This window comes from Manacus vitellinus, unplaced genomic scaffold (genome assembly GCF_001715985.3).
Source record: "Manacus vitellinus isolate BGI_N305 unplaced genomic scaffold, ASM171598v3 scaffold_23_pilon, whole genome shotgun sequence".
NCBI classification, from domain to species: domain Eukaryota; kingdom Metazoa; phylum Chordata; class Aves; order Passeriformes; family Pipridae; genus Manacus; species Manacus vitellinus.
The window spans coordinates 11,301,278-11,314,434 of NW_021939718.1; the positions used below are offsets into that span (position 1 = coordinate 11,301,278).

General features: G+C 37.5%; 1 protein-coding gene across 4 annotated transcripts in view; it reads right to left on the minus strand.

The window, feature by feature from the left end:
* The window catches only part of XRCC4 (X-ray repair cross complementing 4), a 140,013-nt gene extending 126,906 nt beyond the window's left edge, over nt 1-13,107 (minus strand). Inside the window, exons 1-3 of one of the 4 annotated variants that reach the window (XM_018072869.1) lie at nt 13,086-13,107; nt 6,264-6,374; nt 1,185-1,334 (exon numbers count right to left, since the gene is read on the minus strand). In XM_018072869.1, the coding sequence (XP_017928358.1) occupies nt 1,185-1,323 (139 nt within the window). In that variant the 5' untranslated portion in view covers nt 1,324-1,334; nt 6,264-6,374; nt 13,086-13,107. Of the gene's footprint in view, nt 1-1,184; nt 1,335-6,263; nt 6,421-12,533; nt 12,680-13,085 lie in introns of those variants that run through there. The other 3 variants (XM_018072871.1, XM_018072870.2, XM_008923070.3) reach the window with 3 other exon arrangements.
* Between the last annotated feature and the right edge of the window lie 50 nt (nt 13,108-13,157).

Below are 13,157 nucleotides of genomic sequence, written 5' to 3' on the forward strand. Positions count from 1 at the left end.
GAAATGTTAAAAGGAATATGGAAGAGCAGATTTAATTTATATGTAGACACATATACATACATATATCTACATATATATCTCTAAATCTCTGTATATATAAAGATCTCAGACCTATCTCAGACCTGCATGAAGGTTTGATTTATGTAGGAGAAACTGCACAGAAACAACACCCACTGGACAAGGAGAAGGAAGGAAGCAACTACACAGACATATACTTTCATAATTCAGATATAGAGTCTAGAAAATATTTTTGCCCATAATACGCTGTAAAATATATAATTCCCACCCTTGAAATACTTTTGCCACTGAGAGAAGGGTTTTTGATCAAGTATTTGACAGATTTCTCACGGAACACACAAATCTTTCCTTTTTTCTTTAGATGTTAAAGAGAAAAGCATTCACATATGCAGAGATCCATCCTCTTATTCAGGTTTGAGTGGAGGAAAAAAAATCCAACAGGCTATTTTTTATTTGATTCTTTTGATAACTTATTGTCCCTTCTCCTTACCAAAAATTCACCTCAGTACCAAATATAGTTACCTTCAATTATTAAGATTTTAGGAAAACATTTCATAAACATCTTCAACTAAACACTTCATGAACTCTTAATTTGGAAATGGAACTTGCACCAACATTTGCTCAGGAATCTGGAGAAGATACATAAGTGGTACTCCAGTATCACTCCAAGAAATTATATATTCTTGAGAAAGAACAAAACATTGCATATCCATGTCCTAAATCAATTAGCATTAGCTTTGACACTCCTTTTTCCAGATTTGAAAGTTCTCTGGTCATGTCCCAGTATATCATGAACCTCCCCTCTCCATTAGCAGGGACAGGTAACGCCCATAAAATAGTTCTGTGATGCAAGCCATGGTCACTGTGGAGGACGAGGAAAACAAATGGAAAAGATTCCAGAAGTGGCATGAGATTTACAGAAATTGAGGGACAATACAACAGTATTGTTCAGTACCTTCCCCCAGAACCCTATACAAGCCAGTGCATCCCCACAATAAACTTGCAATAGCTCCAGACCTTCTACCTTGTCAGAACCCCTTTGTGCTGTTGTCCTCCCAGCTACAAACCCAGACCATGGCAGGTCACAGTTTAAAAAGTGTTTAAAAAGAGTAATATAACCAGTAATAATTTAAATTAAAATATTTTTTCTCTCTATCCATCATTACCTGTCCCAGCCCATGAGAACTGACCATCACTAAGAAGTATACCGAAGCCAGTGCCTAAATCCTTTTCCCATGATACTTGTAGGAAGTAGGTTGCTTCTGGATCAGAAACCAGATGAATTCTGTTCAGAATCTTCTCCATTTTCCCAGCACCTGTTTAAAAAGATAATCTTGTTATTTCCCATGGGGTGCTTAACAGCTCTACATAACTAGTATGGGAGTTGGAGGGGGAATATACAAACTTAAGTATGTTTGTAATTTTATTCTATTTTCTTTCAGTTTGTCAGAGATATTTACAAGCAGAAAACTGAACTATAATAAGTAAGGTTTAAAAGAACAGTGTCAACAATTACATATATTTGAATTAAGAATTCAAATTAAGAAGCTGTCAGAAATTACAATACACAAGCACTCTCTCCATGGCTCTGTTTTTAACTTGCCATCACCCAACGTACAGCACATTTAATATAATTCCAAGTAATCAATATTCATCTGGAAGACTATCACATGAAAGCTGCACAGAGTGTAGCAAATGGCAGCAACCCAGAGAAAATATTTTAAACACTGGGTGCAGTGGAAAACAAAATATATGATGTTACAGTGAATTTTTGCTCTACAGCAAAGCAACCTGGCAACCTGTGCTTGACATAAGACCTTCTAAGGATTTAGAAGGTATATATATATAGTTTAATATATTACATATATATTTATATATAGTCTAATCTGACTGAGTGATGTGACTGGTAAAAGGTTACATGTTCACCCACACCCTAAAAATAGCATGTAAAAGCAGCAAAAACACAACTGAGGTATTTAAACTGCATCTACTGAGTACAATGATGCTCAGACAAGTTGGGTACGAAATGCTCTATCAAGTTTTCCACCTAAAGTGTAGCAATAAATAATCATGATCAAGATCAGTTCAGGCCCTGAGGGGACTCTGTTCTTCAAGTGGTAGTAGAAGGAAGTTCATTCTTTGCTCATGGACATTGAGAGCCAAATCTAGATACAGATTTAACTACATCAGGCCTCACCAAAACTTGGCATTTTCATGTTGGGAGGAACAGTTTTAACTGTAGTTGACTGTCTTGTGCCTGATTTGTCCAGCTCAGCACACTTTAATATTTGAAACTCATCCCAGACAAGTGCACAGTATTCAAAAGAAGCAAAATATGTAACACTTTGTTTTCAAGCATAAAGCTTTACTATTTCCATCCATAAACCACCAGTGTGTTTACTACTACAGATGTCATACTCCAGCTTTTCATTCCCTGCAAATGCACCAGAAACTAAAATGTTACTCAAAAACAATATAGAAAAATTAGTTTGTGTCAAAAAAGAAAACAAACAAGTTTTCTATTTTCATCATCAAGCAAATGGCCACTTCCGAAAACCTACAGCATGTCTGTGCACCTCTAAGCAAGAAAAAAATTAAATATTTGGGGCATGGACAACTGGAACAACGCCTCTGTAATTAGTGATTCTAGAAATACAGACATTATAAAGATTTGTAGGGCATTAAGTGGCTGGACATGGGTCAATAAAGAGCACAGGGAAGGAAAAACAAGTAATTGATAAAGCATGCTCAAGCACACAGACATGTATTTTCCTTTGCCTGTCAGATTCCCTTTTGGCTTTTGCTTATTCTGGAAAAATACAATGAAATATTTTCATAGAAGTCCTTCTCTGAAAGACAGTGTTTTTAAAAAGACTCCAATTACTCTTTTTTACTTAAAGGTTGTAGCACACAACCCCGACAGACAGCACTCAAGGTAATGATGCATATATACAGTCCAATGGGGAGGTTTTGCTTGTTTTATTTGATTCTTATGACAAAGCAGAGTATCATTCAGTGAAAACCACCTGCACCAGAGGCTTTGTTGTTAACACAGACTGTTTATAACAGAAAACAAAGCAACAGAGTTAAATTTTCTGTTTATATAAAGGCAGTGAAGTGTCAGTCCTGAGTCAGAAAACAGGTCAGGAGTCATACAGCAAAGAAATCTATTTATTTAAAGATGCACTAACAAGGTTTTTAAGGCCTGAGACTAAATTAATTTGATATAATAATATCCCATGACTTCACCTTCACACAACAGTATTTTACTGGAGTGATATGGAATAGGTAAAAATTAAGATCCTGTTTAGACAACATCTGTAAGAGGTCACCTACCAGTGTAATGTTAATAGAGCTGAGAAAGCCCCCCACACAACTTGTACACCTGTGGTAAAGCACAACCTCAATGAAAACACACTGAGGAGACACACACAAAGCAGAAGAATGTTTCAAAATAAATGCAAAATACAGTTTTCCTGCTTTTCTATGTTTTACTGTGTGTCTCTGAACAATTTTACCAGACAGCATAAAATGAAGATACTTTCTCCCAGCTTTTATCTCCTCCAGTGTGCTCACTGACCTTTGGAAAGGAGTATTTCTTATTACTTCATGTTTAGAAACTGCCTCACTAAGCAGAGCTCAGCTTGGCTTCACATCCCCAAGCATTCAAGTGTTCCAACCCATCAGCAAAAGCTTAAGGGTTCTTGGCTGTATATAATGTATTAATGCTCAAAATGGTTAAAAGAGCCACCTGAATTTTGTGAGTCTTACTATTTACCAGTCCAGCTGCTGGTAAAGATTGTCAAAAAAACATAAAATCATTGCATAAAAATAGATTATGTTTTTATTGCTACTCAATAAACTAAATTATTGAAATCAGACTCATTATTGCAGTCTAAAGAGCACCTCTGAATCCATTAGGCCAGAGGAGTACTTTCAAGTGCCACTCAATATTCACCAATGCCATGTCTGTGGGCTCTTTCCCTTCACTGTCTCAGTAAAATGGGAGCAGCCAGTACTTTCTTCCTTCTCTTGATTATGACAAAGAAAACCTGCACAACACTGACGTGCTAGGGCCATAAGAAAGCCAGTGTTTTACTCCTGAAGGGCACAGAGGGTCACACAGAACACCAGCACCTCACCATGCCAGAGCCAAGGACCCAAGACTTGCAGGTGGGAATAGTCAAGTCCCACCCCAAGTCTGTAAATCAGAGGCTTTACTGAGGCCTTTGAATAGTTGGAGATTGAGCTGTTTATCTTTAGCACTTTGTCCCTTTGGTCTTTGGCTTCCATAATCTACATTAGGCAATGTTTCTTTCTGAGGAGAAATCACTTGTTGGCTGGTGCCTCTGCTCTCAGAACAAACACTGCACACAGGGGCTTCTGAATAAACAAGACACTTTTAAAACTGGTTTACAAAGGATTTTATATGTTGCTTTGGATAGCACTAAGCCCACACCAAAAGCCAGATCTTTCAGGCTGCTCCAACACAGCATCATTGATAATATTTTGAACTTCAGCACTTTATTTTTTTTTCCTCCATGCAGACTAATGGCTTTTTTTTCAAATTGCTTGGGTTGCAGGTGTTTCAAACCTCAGCAGCTATGCATGAAAGGCTACTTACAGACCAGAAAGAGCTACTATGTCTTTGAAAGGGAGCAATTAACTTAAGTGCTTTCTTATTAAGAAAAATGGGAGTTCAGAATAGAAGACCATACACTGCTATTAAAGCCTAAAGTTTGATCCCTTCTGACCAGAACAACTACTAATCAGAATCCAATAATCAGAAGGAAGTTAATAGTTAATTTATAATCAGAGAACAGGTGCTGTTCAGGAGATCCTACACATAATTATAAGTCAATAATTGCAGAGTTAAACCAATCAAGAAAAACTCAAGATTGCTTTTAAAGATTAAAACTAGCTATCACCATGTTTTCTAACAGGAGGAAATAAGATAATACCTATATTTATGCATATTTCCAGTTTTATATTTCACAGAAATTTATATTCTCGCTTGTTAATTTAAAATTCCATTAACTCAAATACTTCAAGAGAAAGAGTATTAAAAGACCTGACAAAAACTTCAACTCTGACTGCATTAATCTTAGAACTACTATTGATTCAATAGAGACTTCCTCTTCTTTCTTTTCTTTTTGAAAGAACACGATTGGGCCAACAAACATGAAGAAAACAATACAGCATCTTTCTTGTCCCATCTCACAAAAAGCTTCCCATCCCCTTGGCCACAATACTTGTCTGACACTGAAGAAAGCCTCAAAAATAGCCTTCATCTGTAACTTAAAGATAAATCTGAATACCAAAGAAGAGAAGAAAAAATTAGAAAGAGCTCTTTTTTCTAATGAAATTTAGGGGGCTAAGGCATCTTTATATTACATGCATCCTAAATTATATCTAGTGGTTCTTTTAAATTCACTCTATATTAAAAGCACAAGGATTACAATTTTGTCAATAATGCAGCTCTGTCTTGAAGATAAATGAACCAAAAATTGGTACTGGATGTGAAGCAGTGACTGAGTGGGTTTATAACTTTGTGCAGGAAAACGGGCCATTTTAAAAATTTGGTCCTACATGGCAATATTTGATCAAGAGATCATAGACTGAACTAAAGAATCAAGGCTCACATGGCTCATATTTGCACTGCTTCCTTCCCACTGTTTCATGGCAGCCACAAAAGGATTGGAAACATACACATACTTTTCTGTGCAATTGTTCCCTCCAAAAAAAACCCAAAACCAAAACAAACAAAAAAAAAGAACAAAATAATGATAATAAAAAAAAAAATCAGTCTTGAGCTTGTCAAACCCCATGGGACAGCAAGATACAGAAGATTTGCCACAAAAGATGTGGAATACATGATAAGGAACAACCCCTGTCAGGCTTATTTACTACAGTCACCAGCTGAAAAATGAGGAGAAACAGAAGGAAGCAGACAGTCAACAACCTTTATAGTACGAATCTTACTAAAAAGCCTTGATCTTAATTGTAGCCTGGAGGCAAAGCCCACCCTGGTGTCTTTCATCCCATTGAAGTCTCAGGCCTAACCCACTACCCACTCCAGGCATCCAGAGTTGCCAAGTTTACTTATGAGCATCTACATTAAGCTGTAATAAGGTTAAAAAAAAAGGCCTTCAATGTATTAAAATAAACACCCAAGTGGGCAATTATACTAGTAAATACTAGCAAATAAGGGAATACCCAGATAGCTTTTTATAAAAGGGACAAACCTTTCTTTTTCACCCTTTTCTACCAGTTCTTCCCAACGCTAACAGTTCAGTGTGCTGGCAAATCCTCACTTTCTAACATCCAAAGATAAACCAGGAAACACTGTTATAAACCTGTAAACAGTAAAATAAAAATAAAATAAAGTCATGCAATGAACACATTTACTGATGAAAAGGTTAATATTTGTGGTAAAGTTACTAAAACGTGTGCATAGAAGGGAGCAAAGATGAAAGATAACAACCAGACCAGCTTCCAGAGGGCAGATCTGGGATGAAAAGTCAGCAGATGTGTCTCAGAGACCCAGACTCCCCTACTTCATTGCCTCTGGGAGACACAAGTCCCAACAAATCCTTTATAACTTCACCCTGGCTTTCCAAGGTCCTACCAAAGCCAAGGTGGTATAGTGCCTCCCCTTGAAAACCTTAGGCTATTTATTAATAAGATAAATGTGTCTCAAAAATAACTCACCTCCCCATTTAAATTAAAAAAAAAAAATCAATATAAGCATATATCAACCTCCCCCATAATCTCTCTGAAAAGACAGCATTAAAAGTGTTACAAGTTTTGCAGATAAAAAGCAGAAAAAGGAAATTTTGCCAGATGCAACTTCTAAGCCCAACGTATTCAATCAGTAAAAACAAAGATATGACAATTTCAAGTATCTTAGACGTATTTTTAAAACATCTCTGCAGTGCTCAGTAATACAATATTACGTATTTGAAGACAGTACAATTGAGGAATTTTTTAGGGGAGGGGAAAAAAAAAGCAGCATGTTTTAATCATCCTTTGTTCATCCAAAAATACTCCGATATGTATGTTTTTTGATGTATATTTGGATAACACAGTAGTCTGGTTGAGGTATCATCTGTTTTCCAAAACACTGCCTTCTTCAGGATTAAATATTATCAGGATATTCAATAGAAATCTGTCCCACAGACTTCCTTTGTTTTCTACTTTTTAGTCCCCATAGTATGATCTCGCTGTTTCTGTAAACACATTAAACTTAACATCACTGAGTGACAGATTCCACTAAAATCTGCCTTTTTCTTTTTTAATTTTTCAGTCTACTAAATTCAGTACTACTGAATCCACAGTAGCTCCATAGACAAGAGTAATAAGTCTGAAAAAAAGATAAATGAAACAAAGAAATCAGTGTGTCAGGTAAATACGTATGGGCATAATTCTGCATGTAAGGTTTCTGAGATTTGAAAAATTGAGCCCAGTAACCTGGAAAAATAAGTTTCACCAAATGTAGCCACTTCAGTGGAACAAGGGCAGGTATAAATGTGAAGCCTTACACATCCTCCCACCTCTACACCTAAGACTTTTCAAAGAGATGGATTATTTTAATTTCACGTCCCTGTCAAATTAATAATAAAAAATGGGCTCAGGCTCTAAATTGCTTCATCTTGCTAAACTGTTTCCTAAGGCACTTTCTTTGAAGAAAATTCTGCATTACCCAGTCTTCATTTAACGAAAGTTTTATTATGTTTTTCTTTCCATTCACTATTTATCTACTGGAAAAAGGCAACATTGAGCTCCCTGAAAACAAAGAGCTCACACTACTTAAATTTATTAATTTAAAAACTGTAATTCACTTTGTTTTGTCTGACCCACATGAAAAATAATTCACAAGATGTTCACAACAGAGTTATTCACTTTCGATGCACTTAAATTTAAGTGCCATGTTTGTCACTTGGCATTGAACATTAATTACTTTTCTGATGGATTAGGCGGAGTTTGAAGATAAGGCAAAGAGACATATACACTGAATACCTATTTCACTTGTTTCCACAGCCACCACTTTAGCTTAGGCTTTGTGATAATGCACACGATAATGCACACGTAACCAACCAAAACAGGGCAGAAGCACCAGTACACAAATCCCATAACCTCACTAAGCACTGAGTAAACAAGAACCTTTGTTCTAAGAAAAAAAAAAAAATAAAAAAATAAGGACACAGTTCCACAGAAAATTCAGTGGCCACTGAATTTACACCCTGAGCCATCATTTATGAATCTATGAGCTTGTAGTGAATCAGAACTTCAAATAAAAGCCACATTCAGGGAGGAAAGAACCCACAAAGAGCTTCACAGGAGTCCCTTGTGCTTTTTGTATCTTAAGTTCTGTACATAAAAAATATAAAGCCTCTCCAGACACATCAGCTCACTGCTTTTCCAAGCAATTTTCATAACTCTTTCATGTGATAGTTCTTACTGTGGACTAGGAAAAAAAAGAAAAAAAAAAACAAACCAACAAAACCCTTCTCAAAAATTTAACCCTTACCCAAGACACTTAATGCCAAGCGGGGAGTCTACTTCAGGAAACCAGCTTTTCAATATTAGTTTTGCCTCACATCTACTAAAGAATTCTTTAAATGAAATCTGCACATGACACAGCAGGGACACACCAGGGGAAAAATGCCACTGACACTTGAGCTGAGAGGGCAATTAAGCACTCATTAGGAAAATCCAGCATAAAAGTGCTTTGACACTCTACCAGTTACACAGAGTTTTGAGATCTTAAAATGTAAAGTCTGAAGCACCAGAGGAGTCTTAGGGTGCTGTGTTAATGATGTAAGCCTAGGAACTCAATTAATGCAGGTATACATGAGTATAAAAAAAACAAAAGTGTTTTGTGCACAAACTCTTTGTGCACAAGAGTCACTTCTCCACAGCCCAAATAAACTGTTTCAGTGCAGTTTTAGGTAAAGTACTCCCACAATACATTTTCTTCTCTTTCAATGTTACAAGTTTCCCTTTTTTTCTTACCATCAAAAGGGCCAAAATCACAACATGAATCTGAAATTAATGAAATATATATATACAACATAAATTATATAAGTATATATACACACTATGCAAAATATACACATACTATACATATACTATTAATATATACTTTAAAAATTCCTCCTCTACCTCTTTATTTAAAGAAAATTAAAAAATATTTTTAGGATAGTCAAGGTTAATAAAACAAATCTGTGGAACAGCCAAGATTTTAAAAAACGATGAAATACAAAGCACATTTTTCACCTATAGACTTTGACAAATACAGAGGGAAAAAAAAAAAAACCTTTTGTCTAATACTTCCTTCAGGAGATTTAAGTCAAGTAGGTTCATTACCAAGACACACAGGATGCTTCACCTGGTTCCTTGCCTCTTATCTCCAAAAATAATTATGTCAGCTTTCACCAAAATTAACATTTCTGCCCAGGCCATGCTGGATTCTGCAAATTAACAACCAGTTTTTCAGTTGGGGTAATTTAATTTAATATAAGCCCACACAACACAGTTGGCTGCCTCCAAGGACCATTGTATCTTTGCTCATTGGCTCAGCCAGGCAAATCCCTCCTCAGGCTTTTGTGAGGTTTCCACCTCAGGCCTGACACAGCTGAAGGCATTTGGAAAGCCCCAGGCTCCCTCTTTCCTGTCCAGCTACTGTGCTGAAAAGGGTGGCCACTATAACCCCTTTGTAGACTTGTAAACAAACAATCCTTTTCATAATCATTAGAATAATTTTAAAAATACAATCAAAAAACCACCAAAACCAAAAACCAAAACAAACAAACAAACAAAAACAAATGAAAAAACACCAAAAAACAAACCAACCAAACAAAAACAAATGCAGGCTGTGATAGGATATATAGCCTCACTCTTCCTCTAATTATTTCTGCCCCAAGATAGCCAGCAATTTGGCTGATGTCTAGATCAAGGGCACAAGAGTTCTCAGTCTCTCTGCTCTTAAAATCACACAATATCGGTCTCCCTTTGTTACTATTTATGTCACAATCTCTGCTCTATCTCTCTGCTCAGTTGGAGGATACCCCTTCACAGAAAACTCAGCTGAGAGTCTGCAGAGGAGATGCAGAAATATCCAGTATTCTTCCATGCTTTGCAAATTTGGTTAATTTAATCAAGAAATATTTTGTGAAATCACTAGTCTGCCTTAAGAGACAGTAACACCAGAGGCCCTTGCCCAGACACACACATACAATGAACCTTCTTTTTCCAACTTGGAACTTTTCCTGTAAGACGTGTTCTTCGTGTTGATCAGATTTGACTCTGTTAGATCAGCAAACAACAGTAATTTGTTTTGTAATTATTTTCTACATTTTGCCTGAGCTCGTGTCAACAGGGTACTAAACATAATTCAGTAACTCCTTTGTGTCTTGACATATCTTGGACACCAGTCCTTTACCATTACATTATCTGATACAACATTCCACTCATAATCTTCAAAATCACAGTAGGTTTTTTCCACCTTCCCTTTTTTTCCACCTCATCTACAGAGATAAAGGAGGTGGGGAAGACTAAAATCCACAAAGACATCCTGATTATAATTAGCAGGAGTTGAAAGCCACTGTTTCTTAACCAAGGAAAAGGATACAGCTCAAGTCAGGGATGGAACTAGAGCAAACTCCATTTTTGGTGGGGAAAAAAATATCATTTCAAGACCCATTTAGTAGCATTTTACAACAGCTGTCTAAATTAGACTCTTGGTTATCTAATGAAGTTAGTCCAGATCATAACTCATGCACATGATTTTATGTGTTCCACACAGTATCAACAAGCACCCCACATTTTTGCCAGGTATATCAATGAAGAAATCACAGCTGCTTCCTGTTAACCTTGAAGAATCAGGTAATAACTGGAGTCCCTGAAAACCTCACCCCAGACTCTGGGTGATTCCACCCACTCTTCAAGGACCTGTGTTGCTTTTTCATCTGGGGCTCCTGAGCTCTAAAATAACCCCTTAAAAAACAACCTCCACCTACTGCTAATCCCTAGGTGACAAGAGCGAGGGATTAAAATTTTTCATCCTCAAGTGGCACTGAAAGATAACAAGCACATCAGAAACAGGCACAGAGACAAAACAGCAAGTGACCCTGCAGGACTCGTGGCACATCCATGAGCACAATAATCTGCAAGGGATTTAACCCAGAAGCTCACCAGAAACTACTGAAGCAGGAAAAAAGTATAAAAAATTTATCATATAGGGCATGTTTGTAAACAAAACTACACTAGAGGAACCTAGGGGACAACCTGAAAGAAGGTTGTGGTGTGACCATGCACTGACAGCTGGACTCTCCTTGGACGTCACAAGAAAACTTTTTGAGTAGCTAATTCACATTTGAGCATCCAAAAGTGAATCGAAAAAGGCAAAACAACCGAGTTTTCTCCTTCCATCTCAGAGACACATAGAAGAAAAGTTCAAAGATATTATTGTCTCTAAAATCTTGGGTCATGGTGACCAGCAGAGGTTGTCCACTAGTTACAGTCACAACTTCCTTCTCTTTAGAAATGTCCCTTAATGTGACATCATTCAAGCACTTTAATGTGAGGTTATCCTAGATAATAAAGCTGGGTTTAGAACTTACTGCATTTAGGGCTTTTTTTAATCCAAAGCCTTGACAGGTGATGACAAGAAACAGACTCAATGAATGTTAATTCACTAACAGAATAAGAAGTATCAGAAAAGGAGTAAGAAATATCAGAAAATACTGATGTATGAACACATTATGAGAAAATGATCATATGTGTTGCTAATTACCTGTTAAATCAGTAGATGAATTTGCAAATTAATGTGCCTTCATAGTTACTAGAACTTAAACAATCTAGAGAAAAGTAAGAACAAATCCAAAATCAACATAGTGCCTGAAACCCACAAGTTAGAAAAGCAAGTTATGCAAGAAAATCCACACAAGACATTCTACATCTGCTTTTGCTGAAACATTATTTTCATTTTCAGCTTCTACATTTGATTTTGCTGAAAACATCCCAGTCACATGTTTGGGGACTACAAATCTGAGATCAGAGAAATGTAAACTGTAGTGACCAAAGCTACTACTGCAAGCGAAGTTGCCCTGTAGAAGATATCAACAGCATTTTAAGTGGGTTGTGTATGTGTCACTTGCCTTAAAATCCTCTGCTTTATGGGAACACTGCCTTGATTCCACTACAAAAACATATTTTATACACAAACTCTCAGCAGCTTCAGGAATAATGTCAAATGTTATCCCAAAATGTTATCCCAGAACGTTATTTTTAGGGTGAAAAAACTTTCCCCTGACGAAGGGAAAAAGCAAAACCTGTTCCACATTGAGCAGACAAACAAGAACAATTCGGTGCTGAAACAGAGAGAACAGAGACATGAAAACCAAGGAATGCTTTTTGAGGTCTGTATGACTGGAAACCTAAGCTCTTTTAATTACTCTGTGTCTTCAGTCACCAAAAGAATACACCGTGTTCATGATGAGGACACAAAGCACCTTTAAGACAACAAATTCAAAAACTCTTGGAGAAATGCAATTACAGACAAGAGGATGAAAACTGCTGCAAGGGGAAAACAGGGAATAGGAGCCAAAATACAAGAGACCAGAGCAGACTGTGGTAGCCTCCAAAGCCAGCCTGGATTGTGCCTATGGAACAACAGAAGAAAATATAAGAAGCTGCTAATTAAAAAAACTAGCCTCATTAAGGCGTTATTTATGTTATTAAGGCTTCGGCAGCACAGGGCTCACGCCCGCAGGGGCCGGAGGGCGAAGAAAGACCTCCACACCCCGAGTACAACCACCAACAAAGCAAGCAACCAAAAAAACCACCAAAACCCCCACACTTTTGACGTTGAATAAAACACGTGGCTGCGGTGTGCCCGGAGGTGCAGGGCCGGGTGAGGGGTTACTGATCGCCGTTATAGCGTTATCCTGGCACGGGACAGCGGTGAACCCCGTGGATCATCCCGTGGATCACCGCTCGGATCCCCAGTCCAGGTGCCACACAGCCCAATCCCCCCAACGGGCAGGGCGGGACGCCGAACCTACCTCCCGCTCCACCGCTTCCGCCTGCGCCCCGGCAGCAAATCAGTGCCACGTCCGCCCCCTTCGTCCCACCCC